This window comes from Eublepharis macularius, chromosome 3, assembly GCF_028583425.1.
Source record: "Eublepharis macularius isolate TG4126 chromosome 3, MPM_Emac_v1.0, whole genome shotgun sequence".
NCBI classification, from domain to species: Eukaryota; Metazoa; Chordata; class Lepidosauria; order Squamata; family Eublepharidae; genus Eublepharis; species Eublepharis macularius.
Genome location: NC_072792.1, coordinates 113,463,946 through 113,491,075, shown reverse-complemented (window position 1 = coordinate 113,491,075; position 27,130 = coordinate 113,463,946). Strand labels below are relative to the sequence as shown.

The 27,130-nt window shown below is 45.1% G+C and overlaps 1 protein-coding gene across 5 annotated transcripts in view; it reads left to right on the top strand.

Moving 5' to 3' along the window:
* The window catches only part of USP25 (ubiquitin specific peptidase 25), a 141,510-nt gene that overhangs the window by 95,114 nt on the left and 19,266 nt on the right, over positions 1–27,130 (top strand). For 3 of the 5 annotated variants that reach the window (XM_054974962.1, XM_054974958.1, XM_054974961.1), the window contains 3 exons: positions 5,581–5,714; positions 7,321–7,434; positions 17,765–17,860. In XM_054974962.1, the coding sequence (XP_054830937.1) occupies positions 5,581–5,714; positions 7,321–7,434; positions 17,765–17,860 (344 nt within the window). The remainder of the gene's footprint in view (positions 1–5,580; positions 5,715–7,320; positions 7,435–17,764; positions 17,861–27,130) is intronic. The other 2 variants (XM_054974959.1, XM_054974960.1) reach the window with 2 other exon arrangements.

Sequence of the window (27,130 nt, the reverse complement as noted above, 5' to 3'; positions counted from 1 at the left end):
CTGAATAAATGAATGGATTTGTATGCAAAAAAATTTGACTTTGTTACACGTCCACTGTGGGTGATAAAATATCCAACAAGATTTTCACAGAATAAGCTTTCAAGAGTCAAATACCATCGGTATCTGGCAAAGTGAACATTGGCTCTTGAAAACTTATACACTGAAAATCTTGTTGATTGTTAAGGTGCTACTGGACTCAAACCTTGCTTATCTAAATCAATGAACTCATGAAATGCTTTTACTTCTAAACAATGTTTAATTTTGTAACTTTGACAAGTTTGCCTTACAGTGGCTTGTCTCTTTTCTCCATGGTCGAGGACAGAGGGTGGCGCTTGGGGAGAAATTGTCATCCCGCCACCCTTTGATGTGCGGGGTCCTGCAGGGAGCAATACTCTCCCCTTTATTGTTTAATGTCTATACGCGCCCCCTTGCCCAGTTGGTGCGAAGTTTTGGACTTGGGTGTCATCAATATGCAGATGACACCCAGTTGTATCTGATGATGGATGGCCGGCCCGGCTCAGCCCCAAATGTCCTGGAACATGCTTTTGCAGCCGTGACTGGTTGGTTGAAACTGAACCCAATGAAGACTGAGGTCCTGTACTTGAGCCACGGGGGATTAGGTTCGGGACTCCGGCTCCCAGCCCAGCCAGTTCCAAGGGTTAAGAGCCTGGGGGTGATCTTGGATGCCTCCCTGAAAATGGAGGCACAGGTCACAGCGGTTGTCAGGTCTTCTTTTTTCCATCTGAGGCAGACCAGGCAACTTGTCCCTTACCTGTCAACCCGTGACTTAACTACAGTGATCCAAGCAACGGTCATCTCTAGGCTAGATTACTGTAACTCACTCTACGTGGGGCTGCCTTTGAGCCTGACCCGGAGATTACAGCTGGTACAAAATGCAGCGGCACGTGTTATTATGAGAGTGCCAAATAAGAGGCATATAACACCATTCTTACGCAAGCTGCATTGGTTGCCAGTGGAGTACCAGATCAGATTCAAGGTTCTGGTATTGACCTATAAGGCCCTGTGCGGACTGGGAACAGTGTATCTACGGGACGGTCTCTCCCCATATATTCCCCAGAGGACGCTCTGATCAGGGGACAAACAGCTGTTGGTGGTCCCTGGCCCCAAGGAGGCCCGCCTAGCCTCGACTAGAGCCAGGGCCTTTTTGGTCCTGGCTTCCACTTGGTGGAATGCTCTGTCTGCTGAAATCAGGGTCTGGCAGGACTTACTATCTTTTCGCCGGGCCTGCAAGACAGAGTTGTTCCACCAGGAATATGGCTGAGGCTGGGCCTCCGCCGGCCTGGAAAAAAGGGGTGTATAAAACCCTCCCTGTGAAGGCTGTCCACCATCTTGTTTTAAATGTGTTGTTTTTAATTAATATGAATTTTTTATTGTATTTTAATTGTATTTTTAATATGTTGGTATCCGCCCTGAGCCCGCTTGTGGGGAGGGCAGAATACAAATTTGAAATAAATAAATAAATAAAAATAAATATTGTTGTTGATGGCCTGCAAATTAATCTCCAATTCAGTCACTGAGTCTCTAATTCAGTCACTGTAGATTGTGAATGCTGTAAACTATTAGCCTACATGGGAAACAGAATCCCCCTGCTGCAGTTTTTCCCTAAAGCTGCTAATTAACAGGTCATTATCATCCTTTTACCATTTCCTTTGAAGGGATTGTAAAACACATTTTAATCCCATTCTGGAGCATAAAGTATGTTGGCCAAAGAGTTGAGACCATTAAATAGCTCCAATACCAGATTGCATCATTGTAGAATAAGATAAAAGCCCAGTGGCTTCCTGAGGACTAACATTTATTTGCTATTAGCTTTTGTGAATTCATCTTACTCCTTCAGATATCTGTGTGTTTCACAGTTTATAACTGTAGTATATGTAATGAGTCTGTTCCTTTAATCTGGAGCTGGACTGCCCTAGTCCATGCTAGGACTTGCCTGTTGAATCCTTTAGATTCATTTGTCTGTCCTCAATGTGATTTACTTTATAAGAGAAAGTAAAAATTCTGTAGTTTGTTGCTTTGTCCACCATTCAGTTTTTCTAATAATCTTTTTCACATCTGTGTTGCTTTAAGGACTTAAAAGACCCAAGGTCTTCTCCAACTCTTCTCTCAAAGGAGGTCGCCTGTCCTCCCATTAATTGAACTATTCGGTTCAGTATTACTCCTGAGACTGAAAAGAGGGTGTTATTTTTGAGTGCTCCTTGTTTGTGAAGGAGGACAGATTGAAAAGCCTATTTTAAGTTTATATCATCTAATGTTGCTTATTGTACTCTTTACACTTGTGCTTGGCTGTCTTATTCACACACATCTCTAACCTTCCTGCAGAGACTCTTTCTGCTGTTTGGGGTGCAGGTTGCTAGTGGCAGAATTCCAACACCTTGGATGTTTATAAAATGCACAACAATTAGGATATCCCACTTGAGGCTGCAGTATAGCTTTTTCCTCTGGCCTGTTGATGGTTAGTTACAGTCCCTTTGCAGGACACCCCCAATTTTTTGTCCTACTAGTTGAAAAAGAGATTCCTTTTGCCTATTCAGTCTTAGTCGATCCACATTTTATTAAAATATTGCAGTTCTTTGTTCTTATATGTGTCACCTTGGCAGAATATGGTCTTCAGTTTAAGTTTCACATTCATAGGACACCCAGATTTGTTTTCTTCTTTCCTAGACAGAGCAAATGCACACCATTTTCATGCTGTCAGTGCTCTGTTCTTCCCAAGGCACTCTTGATGCTGTGACTGTGATATCATGACTGAGAGTTAGTGCCATCTCAGGAGCAGCCCCTGCTGTGTGCCTTCAGGAGGCTCCTGGTCATTTTCAAAATGATTTCGTCATTGCAACTACGTTTTTTCAACTAACTGGCACCAACTCCTGGATAAGCTGATCTGTTTTAGCAGCACACGGTTTTATTGATGGTGCATACTTTCTGTTCTTTTTTTGGCCCATCACGCTTGCTTCATTGTTTTCATTATTCTGGTGTGGGTCTGCTAGGTTTTCCCTTCCAGTAATGGCTTTGGAATTTTTCGTCAGCTCCTTTTCCTGTACTATAGCAGTAGTCTCAGATTTTTTTTTTCCTGAGTAGCAACTGCTGCTCCTTCACTACCATATCTTGTACTTCTGAGTGGGTAAGAGTCTCTACTGAGGCTATAGCAGGACTTAGACCCCTCTTGTTGTGCTATTGATTATGTTTGGGACTCAAACGCTAAACTTTCCTCTTCCTTTTTGGACCTGGATAGCCCAGGAGAGCCTGATCTTGTCAGATCTCAGTAGCTAAGCAGGGCCAGCCTTGGTTAGTAATTGGATGAGAGACCTCCAATGAAGATCAGAGTTGCAGAGACAGACAATGGCAAACCATCTCTGATAGCCTCTTGCCATGAAAACTCCACCAGGGTCACCATATGTCAGCTATGACTTGAGGGTAGGATTTCATTTAAAGTAGGGCTGTAACCCCTTGTTGACTTTTTGTCCTTTTGCCTGGTATAGTGGTTAAGAATACAGGACTCTAATCTGGAGAACTGAGTTTGATTCCCCACTCCTCCACTTGAAGCCAGCTGGGTGACCTTGGGTCAATTACAGCTTCTAGGAGCTCAGCCCCACCCACTTCACAGGATGTTTGTTATGGGGATAATAGTAACATACTTTGTAATCCACTCTAAGTGGGTGTTAAGTTGTCCTGAAGGGCGGCATATAAATTGAATGTTATTTTTAGTGTACAACTCTTCCACCTATGTAATGAGGACACTGGGTTTCTAACCAGTGTAGTTTGACAATGTTAATGTGTTTAATCTTCTGGCCAGGATTCCTTACTAGAGGTTGGCTTTCAGCCCTCATGTCTCACAACACTGTCAGTTGTATTAGTCATTCGGGCTCCAAGTGGCCGTATCCTCACACAACCCTTCCTTTGAGGGTTGGTAGAGGCTATCACACTCTCGCTTGAGTGCATGACTGTTCAATGCTCTTAACCTAGCATGGTTCACTCCACCAGAGTGCTGTTTTTTCCTTGCTGCATTCCTACTTGTACTAGAGAGCTCCCTGCATCTTTAGAAGCAGCTCAGGTTGAATGTCAATGAGATGCTAAGCATCTGTTGGGAAGGTGGTCCTCCATAGTCTGTTACTTTGAGAGCTTCACAGCCACCTCTTTCAGTAAGTGAACTTGCCACCCTCCCAGTGTGGGACTACACATAGGCCATGAAGATGAAAACTGGGTTGCACTTACTTGTAACTGTTGTTCGTCGATTGGTCATCTGTGCAGGCATACATCCCTCCCTCCTGCCCTGCTGTGAACTCTCTGGAACCTTAGTTTCTGAGGGGGTCTCTGGAGGCATAGAGAGAACTGAGGGAATAGCACTCCTCCTCCTGGTCATGTGATGTTTTTGTCGGGAAAGTGCCAAAGGGGTGCTCCTAGTATTCTAGAAAGCTCTGGAAATCTTCTCCATTGCTGGCCTGCACATGTGCAGTCCCCAATGGGTGCCTGTACAGAAGGCCACTCAACGAAGAACAGTTACAGGTAAGTGCAACCCTGTTTTCGTCCACTTGTCAGAAAATATTGGATGTACCAATGCACGAACTCAATATAAGGCAATTTCATATTCAGTGCTGTAGTTACTTAGGAATAAATCCCTTTAAACCCTGTGAACATCACTTCTGAGTAAATATACGTATGATCAGACTGAACATCACTGAAACTCCCTGCTTGGTGAGTTTAGAAATATTTTAGTAGGAAAGTGGTAGCCAAAAAGGCTTTTTGAAAAAACAGTTCCTCTATTCTTTCCTGCTACATGCATAAAAATAAAGGGGAAAGTGGTGTGCTTTGCTGTGCTGTCAGTGAAATATCAGGAGGGAAGCAAAAAGGATTCCAAAGTCAGCTGAGGTTGCTTTTGAGGTTTAGAATACTGTCCACGGAAAATGAAAATAAAAATCCTGCAGTTTACAGACCTCTTGAAACAAGATCTGGGTCCAACAGCTTCTTAAAGACCAGCTAGATTTCCAGAGTATGAGCTTTCAAGAGTCACAACTTCCTTGGAAATTTCCCTTGGAAATCTAGTTCATCTTTAAGGTGCTGTTGAACCAGGATCTTGCTCCTTATCTGCAAGGAGCACCACTACCCACCTGAGACCTCTTAGAGGCAGGCAATGGCAAACTACTTTTGTTCATCTCTTGCTTTGAAAAAACCCTATGAGGTTGCTGTCGGCTGCTACTTGACGGCTCTTTACACACACAAAGGCACAGTGCAGCAAATTCCTTTGCTTTAAAAGGCAGTAGACAGGATAAAAAACTTCCTGTCCGCTGATAACTCAGTGAGTGCTTTTGTGGAAATCTGCTGCTTTATAATTTTGCTGTTTAACAATGAAGAGTTTGGCAGGGTGCAGTCCAAAACCTTGTTCAGCATTTTCACAGATTTGTAGCTCCATCTTTCTTGTAAGAGGAAGTTCACATGGATCATTTAAACTGGCCAATTCCCTGTTGAACACATTTTCTTAGTAATAATCTCATTGACTCTGTTACTAAGAGACCATAATACTTTTATAATATACCTGCACCTTTCTCCTTCTTGCCATTTAAGGAAGAGAACCAGAATATCTAGAACAACCTTCAAGGATAGAAGTCTCAAAGCAGTTGAAAGAGGATTCTGTACGAGCAATCACAAAAGCATTAACTGAACAGGAAGATAAAGGTCCTGAGGCTATTATGCATATGGTAAGAAATACAAGTGATTTCTAACCCTCGAGTGATAGAAAATAATTTTTAAGAGACATATTGTAATGGAAATACTAGAACATTTCTGTTATGAAAGGAAGGTATAATGTATAGTTAAAGCATCCAAGTCTTCCTGCTTCTGATCAAAAGGTTTGAAGTTCGGTTTATCATCACTGGATTTGGTCATTGAGCAAGAACTCAACACTTGCAACAGCTATACAATAGCCTCTGTAATGTGTATCTTGTTAATTTTATGCTGAAAACATGAGTCATTTCAGCTGACCATTTTTTATATGCTGAAGTGTATTTTTTTCCCAGAGCAATGTGTCCTGTAGGAAAAACTGTTAATTGCTTTAACCTATTTGTATTTGTTTTGAAATACGATATACTTACAGCCTTTTAACATAAAAGTTGTTTGTTCTTTCAGTAAGTCAGTTATTTATTGTTACATCTTTCATGGTTTTACAGTTTTATATTACTTACGCAATCTCAAGAACTACTGTGAGAACTAAAAAAATCTTTGTATCCTTTGAAGCCCTGGTTCTTCTGTGTTTTGGAATGTTTGCATTGTGCCAAGATCACAAGGGAGGTAGAAAGAAAATGTGAAATTGACTAGTATAATTGATGGCACATAGAGTGAGCTAAACTAAGAATAACCATTGTTCTTCTATCTGCCTATGGTTATATAACCACATTTTATTTTCTTTAAAAATAGAGACTGTGTTACAGTTATGCAGAAGGAAGCAGACTTCCTTCTAGTTCTAGTTGTGGAAACAACACTATATTTACCAAATTGCTGAAGTAGCCAAGCTTGGAAGCTTGTGATTCATGTTACATGAAATCTTTTACAAAATTAAGTCTATTCATAAGATAAAAAACAATAGCTTTTTACTTCTTTATACACATTCATTATGCTGCATGAGAGATTAATAGGCACACAAATGCCTTCTTACTGCCTAGGATTTGTCTTATAATGAAACAGTTGTTCAAATGAAGGGAACAGCCTTTCAGTTCTTTCTGCCTTTTTCTTTTCTCAGACATCCAACTCTGTATATCATTTAACATAAAAAGTGATCTCCAATCCAAATAGGGTGTGATTTTAAAAATTCACCAGTTAATGCTGGGTGACTTTTAAACTGTATGTTAGATACAAATGAATCTATGGTTGTTGTTGCCAGTTCCCTCTACCTTTGCTAGTTACTTCATTAAAGAGGATAGCAGAAGGCCATTTTGTTTTTTTTAAAAAAACATTACTTTTGCAGTGTTTGGGCAACCCAGCATTTTTACATATACTATAAAAGAGTATAATAATGTATAGTCTAAACCTTTCCAGCTGAATAACAATATTTTCACCTGCTAACTAAAACTTAACAAGCTAGGTGCTAGACAATCTGCTTTGTATAAGGCATTGCCTTATACAGTTGAAGCACCACCACAGAAAACCCCTTTCTTTGGTCACCACCCATGTTACCTCTGGGGACACAGAGCAGCAGAAATTATTTTTCTTAAAAAACCCACAAATAGTAAAGTAGTCCATCGGATTTCTCACAGCAGTTTGCTTGGTTGCTTGACAATTCTGTCACCTTTGATTTTTTTTCCTCTACAGAATTCTGATAGTATCCCAGTTCCAGCAGCTCCTAACCAAAGAGTTGTTGAGGTGGCGATTCCTGATGTAGGGACTTTTGTGATTGAGTCAGAGGAGGGAGGTTATGATGATGAGGTACCACCTTAATCAGTTTCTTGGAATATTCATGTGCTTAAGATGGCTGCCTGTTGAAAAGTCTTTGGCATGCTTGCACATGGTGGCATTTAACCTTCTGCCTAACTAAACACTTTGCTCAATCTGAATTGATTTACTTCAGTCTGCAAAACCAACAAGAGCTGAAGAACTAAGCATCTTTCTAATGGAGGAAATTTTTGCATGGTGTAATAAACGAATAATACTGTGTGGGCATTTAAATGTGTACCATTTTTAGGTTTGTATTTAGATTACATTTTCCCCAAAATACTTTTTACTTACACATTTGCTGGAAGAAGTAGATTTTAATACTACTTTATAATAACAGGAAACCAATCAGCAAACAACATTGTAGTTAAAGGGGGGGGGGGTCCTAGTTCACCATCCCCTGAAAATTTAACCTATTCTTCAGATTCTATTCTTCAGAGAGCCAGTTTGGTGTAGTGGTTAAGAGCGCAGGCCTCTAATCTGGAGAACCGGGTTTGATTCCTCACTCCTCCACTTGAAGCCAGCTGGGTGACCTTGGGCTAGTCACTGTTCTCTGGAGCTCTCTCAGCCTCACCTACCTCACAGGGTGTTTTGTTGTGGGGATAATAGTAACATACTTTGTAAACCACTCTGAGTGGGTGTTAAGTCATCCTGAAGGGCAGTATATAAATCGAATGTTATTATTACATTATTATTCCCTTTTTAAGGCTTGGTATTGTGGGAAAACAACTTCCACTGCTGTCTGACAAATTGTTCATCATCCTGAACATGAATTATTCATCTGTTAATAAAGTAGGTATCCTACATGTGGGCATCTTGCTCGCAAACACTGTCCAGCATATCAGTGTATAAATATGAGCCCACAGCTGCTGGGAAGTGATAGGCTGAGGGACTGAACCAGGACCTGCTGCTGGCTTTCCTTCAACTTGAGCCCATTTTCCTTCTCTCCCTAGAGGATCTCTTATAGTGTGAGGAGGATTTCCATTACTATTTTAAAGACTAAGAGTGAGGAAGATGATCGTGTTAGTTGTGGGTAAGTGACCGTTGTTCACTTAGCTTCTGTGAACATAGTCTCAATGAGTCCTTTTGCTTGGCAGGCAGGCAGGAGAAGTCTTGCTAGGTAGTAGCCTCAAATTAACTGTCTGGAATTTGGCAATTGTCTGAGTCTTCTCCCTGTCAGTTCCACAGAGCCACTTGTCAAGTGAGGTGTCTTCCGTGTAGTAACTGATTCTTTGAGGTCCAAGGGGACTGCCATATTACATTCAGGAAAACCTGTAAGGCTTGCATATACATTTTTTTAGTTCAGCTCTTTCCACTACCACTACCTATCTGTTCAGACCCAGCATAAAAAGTATTTGCATCCAAACACAGCAGTATTTGGTGGAACTTCCAGTGCACATACCATTTAGAGCAATATACTGTAGATCTCATATGCATTTGAGTGCAGATTAGTGCATTCTCTGCTCATTCTTACACAGATTTTTAGTAGGTCTATCTGAAGGCAAGCCTGGTCTCAGAAGGTAAGCAGGATCAGCTTTAGTTAGTAATTGGATGGAATACCTCCAAAGAAGACCAGACCAGGGTCGTGCAGAGGCAGGCAATGGCAAACCACCTCTTACCTTGAAAAACCCAGCAGGGGTCGCTATAAGTGAGCTATGACTTGAGGGCACTTTACACCATCATCAAAGGTTTTCCATAGCAGTTGAATAACATGGGGGATAAGATTGCATCATGTGGAGCCCTGCAAGATAATTCCCACAAAGAATCATAGCCTTTGTCTACATTCAGATGAGGGTCTTCAGCTAAAGCCATCGGAGTCATCTCCATCACATAGCCCAACCTGAAACCAGACAAAGAAGGGTCCAGAGCCCAAAAGTTATCCAAGAAGATCTAGCGATGGTCTGTAACAGCTCTCTCAGTCACTTTAACTAGAATGAGCAGATTAGACACTGGGCAATAATTGGCCATATCAGTTTTGTCTTGAGGTGGTTTTTTTAAGTAGCAGGCACATAACTACTTTGAGCTGTCAAGGGAAGGGACCTAGCAGCCAAGATGGGCAAGGATCTAGTGCTCAAGTAATGGCCCTCACAAATGCCATGATCTTGTTTATCATTTACGGTTGCTTCATTCATTGTATTTTTTTCTTTATATATGTAGTGGCTTGCTCTGACCTGGATGATCTCATCAGATCTCAGAAACTAAACAGGGTCAGCCTTGGTTAAGAATTGGATGGGAGACCTCCAAAGAAGACCAGGGTCGCTACACAGAAGCAGGCAGTGGCAAACCATCTCTGTTAGTCTGTTGCCTTGAAAACCTCTGCAGGGATGCCATCAGTGAACTATGTCTTGATGGCACTTTCCACCACTTTCAGTATTCAGAGGCCTTATATGTCTGAATACCATATGCTGGGGTCAGTGAGAAAGAGTAACTGTTGCTTGAGTGTTTTCCTTGCCTATTGTTGTAATGCTGGATTCGGTAGGCCATTGCCTGATGAAGCAGGGTTCTTACTGTGTTCTTAGGATTACACACAAAGTGCTAATACCTAGTTTTAAAACTATTACTTGATTAGTCATGTGAGTTTTAATTAGGATGGCATATGCTTGCTCAGAAGAAAAAATATTTTAGGTAACATATCACAGTATCTACAGCCTTATCAGTTAATCATCTAAATATGGCAGCATGACATTTAAATTTTGTTTTAGATTAAATAGTGAGTTCTTAAGTGTGCTTGGTTATGGCACTCAGTTCTTTATTGTGGAATCATAAAAGAAAATAAGCTGTATGAACTGTCCTAAGAGTTCAAAACTTCTGACTTATAAACATGGTAGGTAGAAGAACAACAGTAGCAAGTATATTTGGCAGATTCCTGCACTTTAGGTTACACATGGATACAGCAAATCAAAAGTGTATTGGGAAAATTAGATATCCCCTAAATGTACTATGCTGTCTTCACAAAGGCAGCTATGTGGTTCTCAGAAGTCTACATGGCTGGAATGATTGAGTTGAAAAGGCTTCTTCTGCATGTGACATGTAGTGTAGTCTACAGACAAAACAAGTACTGTACAATCATGCCTTGGAACATTAAAAGGAAAACATGAGCCACTTGGATCTGTAATTATAGTCAGTTTTATTCCTGCTCAGTTGTGGGCAAGATAGAATCTGGCACTTGGTTATTTTTATTTAATACATTTTTATCCTGCCCTTCTTGCAAGGTCTCAGTGAAGTGTGTATTGTTTTTCCCTGCCTCTGTTTTTTCTTGAAGTAGTTTAGGCTGAATGGCCCAAGGTCATCAAGTGTGCATCATGACAGAGGAGTGATTTGAATCTGGGTCTGCTTTCAGAGACATGCTGATTACTAGACCATACTGGCTCCTTCTCTTTCATACCTTTGTTTATTAGTGGATCTGCTATCTGTACTAACCTTAGAGATGGAACGTGATATAAGGATAGTTATAAAAAACTTATAACAAAGTTTCACAGTGTAGTTTGTAGTTTTTGTAAGTATAGCATTTCCCAGTCAATTTAATATTTTAAAAACATGTATTCCTAGTTCAAAATTGTGAATAATTTTTTACTTGCTGCTGCTTACTGATATTCTTTAAATTGTCAAAAAGGCAGGGAACTTCATTGTTCATCTTCGTTCTTCTGTGCCTCCACACATAGGGGGACTGCGCAGGCCAGCCGCCGGAGAATTTTCTAGAGCTTCCATGGCTCCGAAGGGGCCGTTTGTCGCGCGCCTCAGCGACCGTTTTCCCGCCCAAACGGTCACGTGATCCTCCAGCGACTAACGGCCCCTTCCCTCAGTTCTCTTCTTGCCGCCGCTTGGAGAGAACGTGAGCTTCGTTGCTCTGTGCTTTGTGCTTTTTTCTGACTTCTGATTGATCTTTGGCTTTTGACTTTGGACTTCGGACCTCGACTACTCTTCGGCTTACTGATTTGGACTTTGACTGGACTCGGTAAATACGACCCGGATTGTTTGACCTCTCTCTAGCGTGCCCCTGAAGATGGCCTCAAAGGCTCTCTTTAAGCATTGCCTCCAATGCCACACGAAAATGGCCAAGACCGATGGCCATGAACTGTGCCTCTTTTGTTTGGGGGAGACCCACAATGTGTCGGCCTGTAGGATTTGCCAGGGCTTCACCAGCAAGGCCCGGCAGGAGCGCAAGGCCCGACTAAACTCCTCCCTGTGGCAGAAGGTCATGTCCGGAGGCGCCCCGTTACCTTCTCCCAAGGCCGGCCCTAGCCCCTCTGCCGAACGGCAATCAAGAGCTGGCTCAGTGGCCTCCGCGAGGTCGGGGTCGAAACCGCGTCCCCCGAGTGCCTCGGCGTCGAGAGCGGCCTCTCCAGCGCAGGGACCGGTGCGGCCGCCCCGTAGCGCATCTTCCACCAGGTCGGATCCGAGACCGACGTCGGAACCGAGGATCCGGGTACCGAGTCCCCGATCGGAACCGACGACCGGGTCGATTCCGATGAAGCCTAAGAGGTCGAAGCCGAGGTCCCCTTCGAAGGCGAGGAGCGCGTCGGTTCCGAGGTCTTCTTCGGAACCGGCAAAGAAGAAGAAGAAGACCAAACATCATCGGTCGCCGCATCCCGCTCCCCAGGAGGAGGTCATCGTGCTTCCTCACACGCCTTCCCCTCATCTGGATTCCCCCGAACCAGAGGAACTCGCCGTGCCGGTGCCGGATCCGATGGCCTTCGAGACGGTGCCCGCAGAGTTCTCGTCGGGGCCGGAGCCGAGCCCGCGCCGTCGGAGCCGACCATCGCCTGCTCTTCGGTCGCCGAGGCTGGAACCGAGCCCGTCTCCTCGTCGGAGCCGTCCTTCCCCTGCCCGTCCATCTCCGCCAGCTGCCGGTCGTGAGCGACGTCGGTCTGGGGACAGTGTCCGATCGGCCCGGTCCACTGCGTCCCAACATCGACAGGCCTCCTACCTCCCCTCGCCATACCGTTGTCAGTGGGAAGGGGCACCTGCCGGCTTCTCCATGTCGGAACCGGGGCCATCGACGTCGAGGCCGGCGTGGGCTCCCCCTCCACTCCAGGTTCCGGAATCCCAGCTCGGTTCCGATGAGGAGGATGTGGAGAGCTTTGGCGGCTACCAGTCGGAGTCCTGGTCCGAACCGTCGCCGGCTGAGGAGCTAGTGCCATCTGCGGACTCGCCATTCGAGGACCTCCGCATCTACGCCGACCAGATGGCAAGGATGGCCAAGGCTCTCGAGATGGACATCTCTTCAGCAGCCCCAAAGACCAAGGACAAGCTCCTCAAGCGCATCTATGGGGATAATCCGGCGTCCGTTGGCTTCCCCATGCTCGAGGGTATTGAGGAGATTGTGGAGAAGGTGTGGCAGGTGCCCTGTGATCAGCCTCCAACATCTAAGAGGATCGAGCAGCTTTATAAGATCAAGCAGGGCACCTGGCCGGCGTTGGTGAAGCACCCTCCACCTTCCTCCTTGGTCACGGAGGAATTCAACCCCCGACGGTCGGGTCACTCCTCGGTGCCTGCCGATAAAGAGGGCAAGAAGCTGGATGCCATGGGCAGGCGCCAGTACATCGTCGCTTCGCTGGGTCTGAGGATCGCCAACTACCAGACCATCATGGCAGGGTACCAATTGTACCTCTGGGAGAAGTTGGCATCCTACACTCGAGACCTCCCACCTGAGCAGAAGGCTGTCGTCTCCCTGTTGCAGACAGAGGCTGTCCGGCTGTCTAAACAGCAAATGAATGCTGGGAGTCACGCTGCCGACACTGCTGCTCGGGGAATGGCTTCGGCGGTGGTCCTCAGGCGCCACTCCTGGTTGCGGTCTACGGCCCTGTCCCAGGAGGTGCGTTCCAGGGTGGAGAGCATGCCCTTTGAAGGGGACTCGCTGTTCTCCAAATCGACCGACGAGACCCTGAAAAAGAAAAAAGAGGACAGGCAGACGGCGCGGTCCTTGGGTCTGGCTCCAGCGGACAAGCCCTCCTCCAGGCCACGGTACGCTCCCCGGTCCGGCCCTTACCACTACCAGGGCAGATACCAACAGCAGCGACCGGGCTACCACCAGTATCCTGCCTACCAACAGCGGCCTTACCCTCCCGCACAACAGCAGAGGAGGCGTCGGCCCTTCAAGCCTCGTCCGGCACAGCAACCGGCCCAGCAGAAAGATCAGCAGGGCGCTGGGAGGCAGTACTGACGGGTCACGCCAGCCGTATCCCCGAACTTTTCGGACAGACTGAGTCCACTCCTCTCTGAGTGGGAGTCAATAACATCTGACTCATGGGTCTTAACTATTGTTGAACTGGGATACGGGCTGGAGTTTGTTGAGCTGCCTAGATGCAGTTCACCCCTGACAGCTGTCAATAACACTATGGCCGAGCTGGATGCGGAGATCGTGTCGCTCTTGGCCAAGGGTGCTGTGGAAGAATTGCCCTATGAGGACTCTGTAAAGGGTTTCTTCTCTAGGTTCTTCCTGGTCCCTAAGAAGGATGGGGGCTTACGTCCCATTTTAGATCTGAGGGGGCTTAATGCCTTCCTCAAGGTGACCAAATTCAAAATGGTTACGTTGGCGGCTGTGATCGCCTTGCTGAAACAGGGAGATTGGTTTGCGGTTCTTGACTTAAAGGACGCATATTTTCACGTGGGGATACGGGAGGAGCACAGGAAATACCTGAGCTTCGTTTACCGGCGAAGGGTTTTCCGGTACAAGGTGCTCCCCTTTGGCCTGTCCACTGCCCCACGAGTGTTCACGAAATGTGTGGCCCCTGTGGTTTCCTTCCTGCGGGAAGAAGGCTGTACCATCTTTCCGTACCTCGATGACTGGCTCATCGTGGCTGAATCGGAGTCTAGGCTGGTGCAGGACATTGGCTTGGTACTTAGCACTTGCCAACGCCTGGGGCTCCTGGTGAACTTGGAGAAATCCAAGCTGGTGGCCAACTGCAAGGTGTCCTACATTGGTGCACTTTTAGACTCTGTGGAGGGTAAGGCCCTGCTCCCCTTGGAGAGGGCTCGGTCCCTAAGGGGTCTAGTGTCCATGTTTAAAAGGAACCGGTTCCAGTCTGTGCGCACTATCCAGTGCTTACTAGGGCATATGGCAGCGGCCACCTCTGTGGTGCCTTTTGCTAGGCTGCGTATGCGCCCTCTCCAGAACTGGTTTGTGCGGAGGTACGATGCTCTGCTGCACCCTCCGTCCCTCAAATTCTCTATCCCGAGGGTCATCCTCTCCTCCTTGGACTGGTGGCTGTCTGATGACAACTTGTTTAGAGGGACCCCTTTTGGGTATCAACACCATGACATCACGGTTACCACTGATGCCTCTCTGTTGGGATGGGGGGCTTACTGTGGTGATGTGTCTGTGCAAGATGTCTGGTCTGAGAGGGAAAAGACCCTCCATATCAATGTGCTTGAACTAAGGGCCATTCGTTTCGCACTTGTGTCTCTTACAGCACTGCTGAGGAATCGTCAGGTCTTGGTGCAGACGGACAACACGACTGCCATGTACTACCTGAATCAGCAGGGGGGCACAGTGTCCATGGCCCTGTGCCGGGAAGCCACACTCACTTGGCAGTGGGCTATCAAGAACGGCGTGTCGCTCCGTGCTATACACGTGGCTGGGTCAGACAATGCCCGGGCAGATGCCCTCAGCAGGGTCCCTTTGCTGGACCACGAGTGGGAACTGAACGTAGAGTGCGTTGGGCCGATCTTCCAGATGTGGGGTCATCCAGTGATAGACGTGTTCGCCACTGCGGCGACCACCAAGGCCCACACGTTCTGTTCCAGGGCAGGGAGCGACCCCCTCTCTATTGGGGATGCCTTCCAGTTTACGTGGACGCAGGGCTTGCACTACATGTTTCCTCCATTCCCCTTGATTCCCAGGGTCCTGTGCAAGATAGAGGACGACGGGACGGACTGCATCCTGGTGGCCCCCTTTTGGCCACGGCAGGTTTGGTTCCCGAAGCTCCTGCGGCTGTCCCAACGGACATATGTCAGTCTGCCCCCTCGGCAAGACCTTCTCCTGAACGGGAGCCTAGTCCACCACGATCCCAGGAAGCTGCACCTGACGGCTTGGCGGATCGTTCCTCCCCTGTAGGCTTTACTGACGAGGTACAGCGGGTCCTCCTGAATGCTCGTCGGCCATCCACTAGGCGCGCTTATGCGGCCAAGTGGCGCAGGTTTGAACTTTGGGCACTTGCTAAAGGAGTGGTGCCTGACAGCAGTCCCTTGGGGGTTGTATTCGAGTATTTGTGCCACTTGCGTGGCCTGGGCTTGAAGGTTTCCTCCCTCAAGGTCCACCTGGCAGCGATATCAGCTGCTCACACCCGAGTTGAGGGTGCTACAGTGTTTTCTCACCCACAATCCCGCCAGTTCCTTAAGGGCATGTACAATCTTTACCCACCTGTGTCGGCGCCGGTGCCTCAGTGGTCGCTGTCCCTGGTACTCTCACGTCTCATGTTGCCTCCATTTGAACCTATGGCTTCCTGCCCCTTGGATATGCTATCTTACAAGGTGGCATTCTTGGTGGCTGTGACATCGGCCAGAAGGGTCAGTGAGCTGTCTGCACTGCGGTCTGACCCTCCCTTTCTTGTGTTTCATCCCAACAAGGTGGTCCTGCGTCCCTGCCTCGGGTTCCTGCCCAAGGTAGTGTCCGCCTTCCACCTCTCGCAGGATATCTCACTGCCTGCGTTCTTTCCTCAACCTTCCTCTAAGGGGGAAAAGGCCCTCCATTCCCTAGACTTGAAGAGGGCCCTAGCCTATTACCTGAATAGGACGAAGGAATTCCGCTCAAGTCCTCATCTGTTTGTATGTTTTGGGGCCAAGGACAGGGGTAACAGGGCTTCCTCACAGACCCTGTCTAGGTGGATTGTGACGGCCATTAGCAAGGCCTATTCCCTGGCAGGGGTGGCTTGCCCGCTTCATGTCAGAGCCCACTCCACGCGGTCCCAAGCATCCTCTTCGGCACTCCTCAGGGGGGTGCCCCTGGTTAACATTTGTAAAGCAGCCACTTGGTCCTCTGCAGACACCTTTGTCAGGCATTACGCCGTTGATGTCAATGCGGAGCAGGATGTATCTGTGGCCAAGGCTGTCTTACACTCCCTTTTTTCCTGAGGGAGTTTTGGAATGACTTTCTTGGCGTACCTGCTGGGTGCCCTTGAGTGAAAGTGTGTATATATGTACCTGGGGGTGTGTATATATGTAAATATTGAGTATTTATGTGTCCTTACACAGTATTTTTACATAGATGTATATATGCATATCTATTTATTGTTGTTCTTGTTTGCTTAATAAAATTGTGTTGGACTTCACCCCCGCCTTCCTTATTGTGTGAAGCTTGGTACACTCCCATGTGTGGAGGCACAGAAGAACGAAGATGAAAACAGGGTTAACATACCTGTAACTTATGTTCATCGAGTTCTTCTGTGCTGACACACAACCCTCCCTCCTACCCCGCTGTGAACTCCAATGCATGATTTTGTGATGGCTGTGACGGAAATTGGTGTTTTTAAGGTGTTATGGCTGAAGTGTGTTGGTCAAGCGGCGGCAAGGGAGAACTGAGGGAAGGGGCCGTTAGTCGCTGGAGGATCACGTGACCGTTTGGGCGGGAAAACGGTCGCTGAGGCGCGCGACAAACGGCCCCTTCGGAGCCATGGAAGCTCTAGAAAATTCTCCGGCGGCTGGCCTGCGCCTGCGCAGTCCCCCTATGTGTGTCAGCACAGAAGAACTCGATGAACATAAGTTACAGGTATGTTAACCCTGTTTAACATAGTATGATCATTATTTCTACTCTCTTTTAGTGAAATAATAAATCCTTTTGACAGTAGTGTGATCACACAAGCATATATATTTTAAATAAATTATTTCTATGTCATATTAAAATTACTGAACTATTTTTAACCTAAGAACAGACCATTTTGTTCCATGTTGGGAAGCCAGAATTTCTTGCGCCAGTGTCACTTACTAATTTCGTTTGCTAGTAGACTATCTTTATGAATCAACTTTGCATGTGGATGAAGCTTGGAGATCTTACTTGCCTGAAATACTTCTTTGGTTAAATCTGCTCTCTTATCCACTGTGATTGAAATGATTGAGATGGCAGTGATGGAATTGGAGGTCACATAAAACACAGAAATCCTTGATTGTTATGTATGCATGCAATTTCTATGTCTAGCATGATGAGATACATTCATATATATATATATATATATATATATATATATATATATATATATATATATATATATATATATATATATATGTTTGTTTGTTTGCATATATGAGTTTGCATATGTATATGAGTTTGCATATACATGAGTTGTTTACATTTTTGTCATTCAAAATATATGTTAATCTTCTGTGACAGGTCATGCTGACCCCGAACATGCAAGGTATTATCATGGCTATAGGTAAAGCCACGAGTGTATATGACAGGTGTGGGCCAGAAGCAGGGTTCTTTAAGGTACACCTGACAATTTCAACTTTTCTTCTTCTAATTATCTTTCTGCTTTTGGTGAAAAGTTTAACTGTTGGATTTTTTTTCTTTCTTACATTTTAATCATTGTCCACATAAAAAAACACTTTGTGATATTTTGATCATCATCTTCTGCTAACAAAACTAATCATATTTATATTGTTGGACAGATCCTATCAGCTTTCTGCTTGAAGTCACCTAATTCATCTCCTCAGTGAAGCCCCACATCTTGTCCCATGATCCGCAGCATAGCTTTCTTGATGATCAGTGGGGGGCCTTCCTCCATTATTTTCCAGTGGAAAAACTGATAGAATCCAACCTAATATGTTGGGAGCCTAATGGTAGGCTGCTGCATCTCTACTAGATAGATACAGCCATACAAGATAGACTTCACTACTGTTGCCTTCCACCAGAGAATAGTGTAATGAACCAGTTATGGCTGTTATGTCATGTTCATTATTCTGTATGACCTTAGCCAAAGTTTACCTGTTGTATTGTTTCATATGACTCCTGTTTTGACCTCCTTTTTTGATCAAAACTTCTATTGGCTTTCTAGAGAAATGGCCATGTTGCCTTGCTGTATAATACCAAGTATTTCTGGACACTTTTGTCAAAGATCAGAGCTCTTGAAGCAAGATTATTCACTATCTATTCTGTCATGACAGTAAATAATACCTAAATAGTTCTGTTTAAATAGTTCTGACACTTTGGTTAGTTTTAAATACAAATATAATCAAAATTCTGATATGCAATAAACCCAAAGCAAAAATACTGATTTTGCAATAATTTTAAGTCTGATCAACAGACATGTTTTAACATTAGCTGTCCTTCCAGTCAATTAAGAAATTTCATGATTGCATAATTAGGTTTTACAGAAGCTGTCTAGTAGAATCTATAATAGTGAAGAACTTTTAGGGAAATGGTTATTTGCTTTTTAAAAGGTTTTTATATTTGTAGGTTTGAAGGTTACATTTTTCTGAGATGTGTTGCTTTATATTTGTAGATAGCTAAAGTATATTAATGTGGTATACTGAACATGACACACTTGAAGCTGATACAAACATTTGCTTACAATATGTAATATATTCCTTTCCCTGACACAGTCCCTGACACCTTACCTTGACACAGTCCCTGATACCCAAGTTACATTTATTTAATCAAAAATTGGTTGCTGTACTTGGATTCTAAACCTCAGCTTGTTTACAAGCCTTATCATCTGCTGTACTTAAAAACTTTTTATGTAGGCATTTCAAAGCTGCTTATATCTATTCTCTCTGAAATAGTTTATAGATTAAGAGATTTGTAAACTTATTTTTTTAGGTTCATTTTTAAAGATTTTGATGGGGAAAAGTTTTAGCTATTATGATGTTGCATTACTGGATTTATATATCTTTTCATGATGTAACAAAGCTCGCTAGAGTGTGATGGGAAGTGTATATTTTTCATTACGAAAGCCTTTTTCTTGCCGTTACCTATATATATTTTACCTTGTGATAACCTATAAAGGAGATTCTAGATGGGGAAATCTTTGAGCTTTTAAGCAGTGAAATGGATATAGATCACATCAGTAAAGTAAATTAGCAAAGTCTACTTTCTCTTACTACACTAGTATCCTAGATACTGCATATCACATGTATAGGAAAGCATAGGTGAAACTGGTGATAATATCCTGTTGTGTTTGGTTTGATTTCTTTCATATTGGTTGTTGGAGTTATTTAAAAAGATGAGATCAAAACATTGGACTTACCATAAGGATTTCTTCTCTTCAATGAATTGAAAGGTGTTCTTGAGCGGGTTGTACCTTTTCCTTGCTCTGTGGGATGGGTATATGCAAATTTCTTGCAGAGGTTTCCGTTATCTTGATTAGATGCTCCACATACACCCCCACACACCCAAGTTTACGTATTGCTGAGCTTCAGAATATAAGAATCCACCTTAGGCATGGCCACTTCAGAGTATAATCAAGTAATCTGGAGACCTGTAACTGGAGATGCTTTTATGAAGCAGTTTGTGGACTCAAAAGCCAGAGCTCCTGGGGCAGGGGAAGCCATAGCAGGGTTTCACCTGCCCTTGATCTAGTAGGCTGCCACCAGTCTCCATGGCTAAGTCCTCACATTGAGACTGGAGAACAAAGGCTAAACCAGACTCTACCTGGGTACAGCCAAAGCTGTATCCCAGTCAAATAGTTTAACAGTAGCAGAAGGCAAATTGAACAAGGAGCAGCCTTTAGATTGAAGCCATAAACTGAAGAATAGCTTTTATTAAGCAGTGGTCAGATTACAGGGTAGAATATGTACCTAAAGAAAATAAGAAAGCTGAAAATTCCCAATCTGTAACTTAGCTAACACAGAGAATCAGTAGCAGGGTAAAACACTCATATAGTCTAAGGCACTGAGACCCAGAGTCACACATCCTTCTTTCCCAGTTGTAGAGCACAGTAGCTAGGCTGGCTCATCGCAAAGCACAGAGGGATCAAGCAGTCCCCATATACAGGTGAAATGTAAGACCATTAGCTAGGAATCAACCTTTATTCCCTTTTGCTCATCAACCAGGACAGGTTAATTAGCCAATCATAAGCAATGGTGTAAAGGCGTAGGACTCTGCAGCTACTCTAGGCTCCCATCTCATGGCTCATCTGCCCTTGAGAGTTCAGGCTGAACCCAGATAAGGTGATTGAAAGGAATGTGATTTCGGTCTTGAATGCTCAGCTCCCCTTCAATTAAGTGCTTGGCTCAGGCTCCTGGGTTAAAAAAAAAAACACAGCTCTAAGATGTCTCTGTAGAAATGCAGGCATTATTCATAGGGTGTACAGCAACCCAGAAAGCATTGGAAAAACTGGTCAAGCAGGATCTAGCTTCCTAATACATAATTAGGCCCAAGGCAGGCCAAATCCTTCTCAGCTGCAAGTTTGAAGGACAGAAAGTGGGTGATTACTTTAGCGGGCATTAGAATATGCTGTATGTTGTAAGCCAGGGAAAAGCATGCTTTGGATCCACCTCATTATGGTTGATGAAGATGCCATCTTTCCTATGGTATTGGATAAGAAAGAGACAAAGAGAGCATCCAAAGACCTGAAGAAATATATGCAGAGACCCTTCCAAACATCTAAATTGTGCCAGACACGTTTTTTAGGATGGCTGGAATGAGGGCAGAATGAGGGTAGATGGATCTTTGTGTTCCCATGAAACCTAGAATTCACCTTTGTAGTAAACAAGGGGTCGGTGCACAAGGTCATGCAATCCTCACAAAAGGACCAATGTTGTTCTCTATTCTTCTCGGAAAGGGCAGTGAGTTCCAGTATCCTAGCTGAAGTAATGGCTTTGAGGAAGGCTAACTTGAAGGACAAGATTCTTATTGAGATTTACCTCAAGGGTTCAAGGTGATGCTTATGTAGAACACTCAACACCTTGTGAAGGTTCCGTGTAGGAAAATTATGTTGAATGACAGAGCTATATTTTGCTGCTCCTCTTAGGAAATGTTTTATGTGACTGTACCTAGAGAGCAGTTGTCCTGTGGTGATAGGGGCGCCATCTGACCCCAAAGAGAGTTGGAGTCTGAGGCCCTGCTCCAGCCTGTCCTGGAGAAAGCAAAGGACCTATAGTAGCATTGATTTTCTTTCTGCAGCACCACCAATGAAAGGCCTTCTATGTGGTTTTATAGCTCCTGTGTGTGGAGGCTCTTCTAGGCAACAGTGTCACTCTAATGATGTAGCTGTGTCACTCTAGTGCTTTCCTTTCCATTTCCACACAGAGAAGTTTAGCCAACATGGATTGGGATGGAATGGGGGTCCTGTAGGAGAATGTAATGGGCCATCATAATGATCCAAGGTGGTTGTTACATCATTGCCACCAAGTTGAAGAACCAGAGTCTCCTTGGACAGTGGGGCACAATGGTTTCTGCTGCTGCCTCTCCGCATCCTACTGTGTATTCTGGCCATGAGTCCTTTTGGCCAAGGAGCTGATTAGGCATCTGAATCCGCTGCCCCCTCTCATTGGGAGTCTGGACAGGAACTGTATCACTTTGTTCATTGTCCGTCTTCTTGTGCAGTCCACATGGGACTGCACATGCACAGGACTGTCAATCAGCAAAGTTCTTTAAAGCTATTGTCCTCTAGGGCGTGCCCCTTTCCTCAGTGCGAATGCGCAGCATTTCCTACTGAGCACGCCACCAGGAGGTGGTGCCCCCTTACCCTCAGTTACTTCTTTGCTGCTGGCCAGTTAGGTTCTTGTGACCACTTCACTTCTAAAATTAGAACAAAGAAAAGATAAGTGAAAATATGGCAGAGAAAGGTTTTTTCAAACATTGCACTACGTGTGCAACAAAAATAACAAAAAACAGATGGACACTCTGTCTGGAATGTCTGGGGGAAGAGCACAATGTGCAAACTTGCGAGCATTGTCGTAAACTTACCTCTAAAGCTCACGCCAAAAGAGCTACAAGAATGAAAGCGCTCCTCTGAGAGAGGGCCATGGAAAGCCTCTGATATACTGAAGGTTGCATTCCCTTTGATGGGAAGTGGAGACTTTGAGAGCGCGCCAGCTCAGACTTCAGCTACAAGGACTGTATCCCCCGTTCAGATCCAACGTCCCTCAAGTCAATCGGTTAAAGCAGTTCCAATGGAGAAGCCCCTCGCATCCAAAGACTGCCTTCACCATCAGAATTGGAACCAGCTTTGGCTCCGACTGTGAAGTCTTAAGAAGAGACATGCTGAAACAACTTCTACTTAACCATCGGACTCAAGGGTCTCAGATCCAGCTGTCTCAGATCCGACCGTCTCAGACTCAAAGAGCACAGAACCAAGGTCTTTAAGTCACACTAGAGCAGCACCGGATGGTGCTAGCCAGGGGGTTACTGACTTCCTAGAACCCCCAGGAAAAAAGGGGAAAAGTAAGACAAAACAGGGAGAAACAAAACAAGTTCAGAACATTATGTTCGAATGACTCCGAACTCCTTCATTCTGAACCGAATCTCCCTCCTATCACTCCTCGGCTGAGGAAGGGGAAATTAAAGAGGTGATCCCAGAGGACCTGCTCTGGACCAGAAGGTACAATGAAAGGCAACCATGCTGCTCTCATGCATACTGGGAATGGCCTCAGCACACCTACCATCCAAGATACAAGCTTGAGATGGAAGAACCTTACGGCAGTCAATCCATAACATCCAGCCTTGAAAGCTTTGACCAACCAGGGGGATCTGGGATGCAATACAAGGTCCTTAGCTCATCTCTATCATACCAGCCTACTGCACTTGACAGAAAGGAGCCCCAGTTTCACATCCGACCACTCTCCAGATGAAGCAGTGATGGGAACTGGTCAAGTCTCCCCTACAGACGACCACCATCTATATGCAAAACAAATGGTCAGGATGGCATGGTCCCTTGACATTGAAATCTCAGCAGTGGATGTCTGTTCATTTCTATTCAGTCACCCTCTCCATCTTTGGTGACTGAAGAAATGTAGGTAAGACAACAACAGGGATCACACTCAGCACCTACTGATATAGAAAGTAGGAAACTGGACAATCTTGGCAGAAAGCTCTGCTCTTCATCAGCCCTCAACATAAAAATCGCAAACTACACCGCGATCATGGGGACCTACCAGGTGTTCCTGTGGAACTGCATGTCCGCTTTTGTGGATAAACTACCTGAAGACCAAAAAATAATAAACAAAATTATTTTGGAAGAAGTCCTAAAGCTGTCTAAACAGCAAATTAATGCAGGGTAGTGGAATACAGTTGGCACGTCTGCCAGGTCCCTTGCATCATCTGTAGTTCTCAGGAGGCCCGCCTGGCTACAAACCACCATGCTGCCACTTGAGACATGAGCCAAGGTAGAAGAACTACCGTTTGAAGGGCAAACATTATTCTCTTCCAAAACAAGTGACTACCTTTCACAAAAGAAGAAAGATAGGCAGACGGCCCGCTCACATGGGGTACTTTCCTCGAAGCAACAACCTACCTAAAGCTACTCCTGTCATCCTCAACAACCTTACAAGGGCAGACAGTACTGGTATCAACCGTATCCTCAGTACACTCAGTACAGACAACCTCAAACTCAGCAAGGGCAGTATCAGCGCAGAAGATCAAATAACAGATCTCGCCAAGCACAGCCTGTCTCACTGAGTAAAGAGCCTCAGGGCCAACAGAAGCAGTTCTGACTAGGCATAGAACAGCCAGTAATATTTGGGAACAGGCTAGCCAGATACTATGCAGCCTGGGCAGAAATTACCTCTAACACTTACTTGGGTGTTGAAGATTGTTAAAGTTGGTTATAAAGTTGAATTTTCCAGTTACCCTGTTCAGAGTCTCCCTGATTTTTCTCCGTGTTTCCTCTGATAAATTGCAGGCAGAGATGATAGAGTTAAAGAACAAAGGGGCTATACAGCTAGCCCAACATGCAAGCCCCAAAGGGGTTTTTACTCTAGAATGTTCCTTGTGGACAGAAAGGATGGAGGTGTCAGACTCATATTGGACCTCAGGGGACTGAACAAATTCATACATACTAAGAAGTTTAAGATGGTAATATTCAATATGCTGTTACAATTGCTTCCCCATAATACTTGGTTTGCATTCCTGGACTTGAAGGACACGTTTTTTCATATTTCTGACCACCGGGCTTATAGAAAATTTCTGAGGCTTACCTGTAATGGTAGAATTTTTCAATACCAGGTCTTACCCTTCGGCAAGTTTCAATTGACATTGACCATTCAGACCCTACTGGGACGTATGGCAGCCATCACAGCTGTGACACCTATGGCTAGACTCCACTTGAAGCCAGCTGGGTGAACTTGAGTCAGTCACAGCTTCTGGGAGCTCTCTCAGTCCCAGCCACTTCTCAGGGTGTTTGTTGTTGTGGGGACAATAATTACATACTTTGTAAACTGCTCTGAGTGGGTGTTAAGTCATCCTGAAGGGCGGTATATAAATTGAATATTATTAGTATTATGTTATTATATGCGTAAATTATAGTTGTGGTTTTAATCTGTCCATGACTTCAAAATCCAAGGACAGAATAAAAGATATACTATCCCTAGAGCAGTAATTAAGTCATTGGAATGGTGGGATAGGGACGGCCACTTGTTAGCAGGAATAGAATTGGGGTTACCACAGGTGAAGGTAACCATATCCACAGATGCTTCTACATCCATTTGGGGGCCCTGTTGCGGTTCACTTAACACTCATAGGAAATGGCTGAGACATGAACAGGAGTTACATATTAATGTTCTTGAATTAAGAGCCATCCATTATACCCTTACTGCTTTCACAGATATCGTAAAACGGAAAAGAGAACAGGTGCTAGTCGACAACCGTACCACTATTTTTACTTAAACAAGCAGGAAGACACCACCTCCAGAATATTATGCAAAGAAGCAATCCTTATTTGGGAATGGGCATCAAACCAAGAAATGACTATCTAGGCTGTGCACATACCGGGCACTACAAATGTAGTGGCAGACAAATTAAGCAGACTCAACGTAGAGAACCACAAGTGGTCTCTAAAGGACACATACTTAGAGCAAGTGTTCTGGGAGTGGGGAAATCAAGATATAGACTTGTTTGCGAAGGAAGGAAATCAGAAAGCACCAAGGTTTTGCTCAAGGGGAGGCATAGGTCAGAATTCCCTAGGGGGACGCATTCCAACTATGTTGGAAGGGACACCTCTTTTATATCTTCCCCCCCATTCCCCTGATTACCAGAACAATCAACAAAATATAGAGAGAGGAGTCAAGCATAATCCTAGTAACACTTTACTGGCACAGACACCCCTGGTTCCAGCACATGATCCAAGGGCTCACTGTTTCACTTTGGATCAGAACCAGATGACCTGCAGTTGGCCTCCCACTGTTGTGTCAGGACTTTCCAGAATTGTAGGATGGGTGGCTGGTATGTGGAGGTGGACTTGGGGAATCAGGATCTGTTCCAGGGTTGCTTGTGGAATCTGGAATCCCTGGAGTTACCTGGCCTCTTTTCCTTGGTTTCCACCAGGACTTCATCTAATGCAGTGTTCCCAAAGAATTTCTCTCCCTGATATGGGACCATTGAGATGTTATTTTTGGAGAGGAGATTGCATGATGTTGAAGTTGGCATCAGCAGAAAATCCAAATGCTATCTTGATTTTAGGAGGTTCTGCCTGAGTCTGACTCTGCCAGGAGATGGATCCTGCAGTAGCTACTCTGCCCAGATAATGGAGGATTTGGAGAAGAGGAGCCTCAGGGGCAGCTTGTCCAGTGAATTTTGGGCCAGATGTGACCTTCCCTAGAAAGCATGGGAACTCCTCATGTTGGAACAGTCTTGATGAGGCTGGGCCCAATGAAGTTGTTTCATCCCTGATTACTCCCCTTCCTTATCTGAAGCCATGGAGTCCAATTCTGTGTTGGGGTTCAATGACTCTGAATGGCCAGAAGGGGCAGACTGTCCCAACCTGGGAAGTAAGGGCAAAGAGGAGTGCAGGCTTCATGACATGCTGGGTCTGAACAAAGCTGTAGTAGCTGTGTTGGAGGTTCTAGGATCTGAGTAGCAAGAGCCCAGTTCCTTAGCGGAATGTCTTCACCTGGGAGGAGAAGGAATGCTATTTCCTCCTTCTGTGGTGTCTCTTATTTCACACATTATTTCCTCTCTAATCATGTTTAACATCTTTTACTACATTTTTAGCATTGTGGTAAGCTGCAGTACTCACAGCCCAAGCTCTGCTCACGACCTGAGTTTGATCCTGGCGGAAGCTGGGTTCAGGTAACCGGCTTGAGGTTGACTCAGCCTTCCATCCTTCCGAGATCGGTAAAATGAGTACCCAGTTTCCTGGGGGTAAAGTGTAGATGACTGGGGAAGGCAATGACACACCACCCTGTAACAAAAGTCTGCCAAGAAAACGTCAGGTTGTGATGTTCCCCCATGGGTCAGTAATGACGCAGTGCTTGCACCTTTACCTTCAAGCACAGAGGTATGGATGGAGGGAAGCCCTGTTGATGATGATGAGTGGGTAGGGAAGAGCCACCCTCTGAAGGCAAAATCACTTCCCCAATTTTCTGGTTTGGGGTTCCCTTCCTGTGGGTCAGGCTAGAAAGGGGGGGGGATACACTTTACTGGGCCTCCTAGCCTTATGTAGAAAATGGAGTGAGAGTAAGCAAGTTAGATGAGCTGAGACAGCTGCTGCCATTGTGCCCATCTGCCAGTGGTGCTTCTCAGAGTGAGGGCCTGCTGCTCGACCCCCCCCCCCCCTTTCTTACCAATGTGTCATCAGAGGAGAGCAGGATGGCGGCTGAA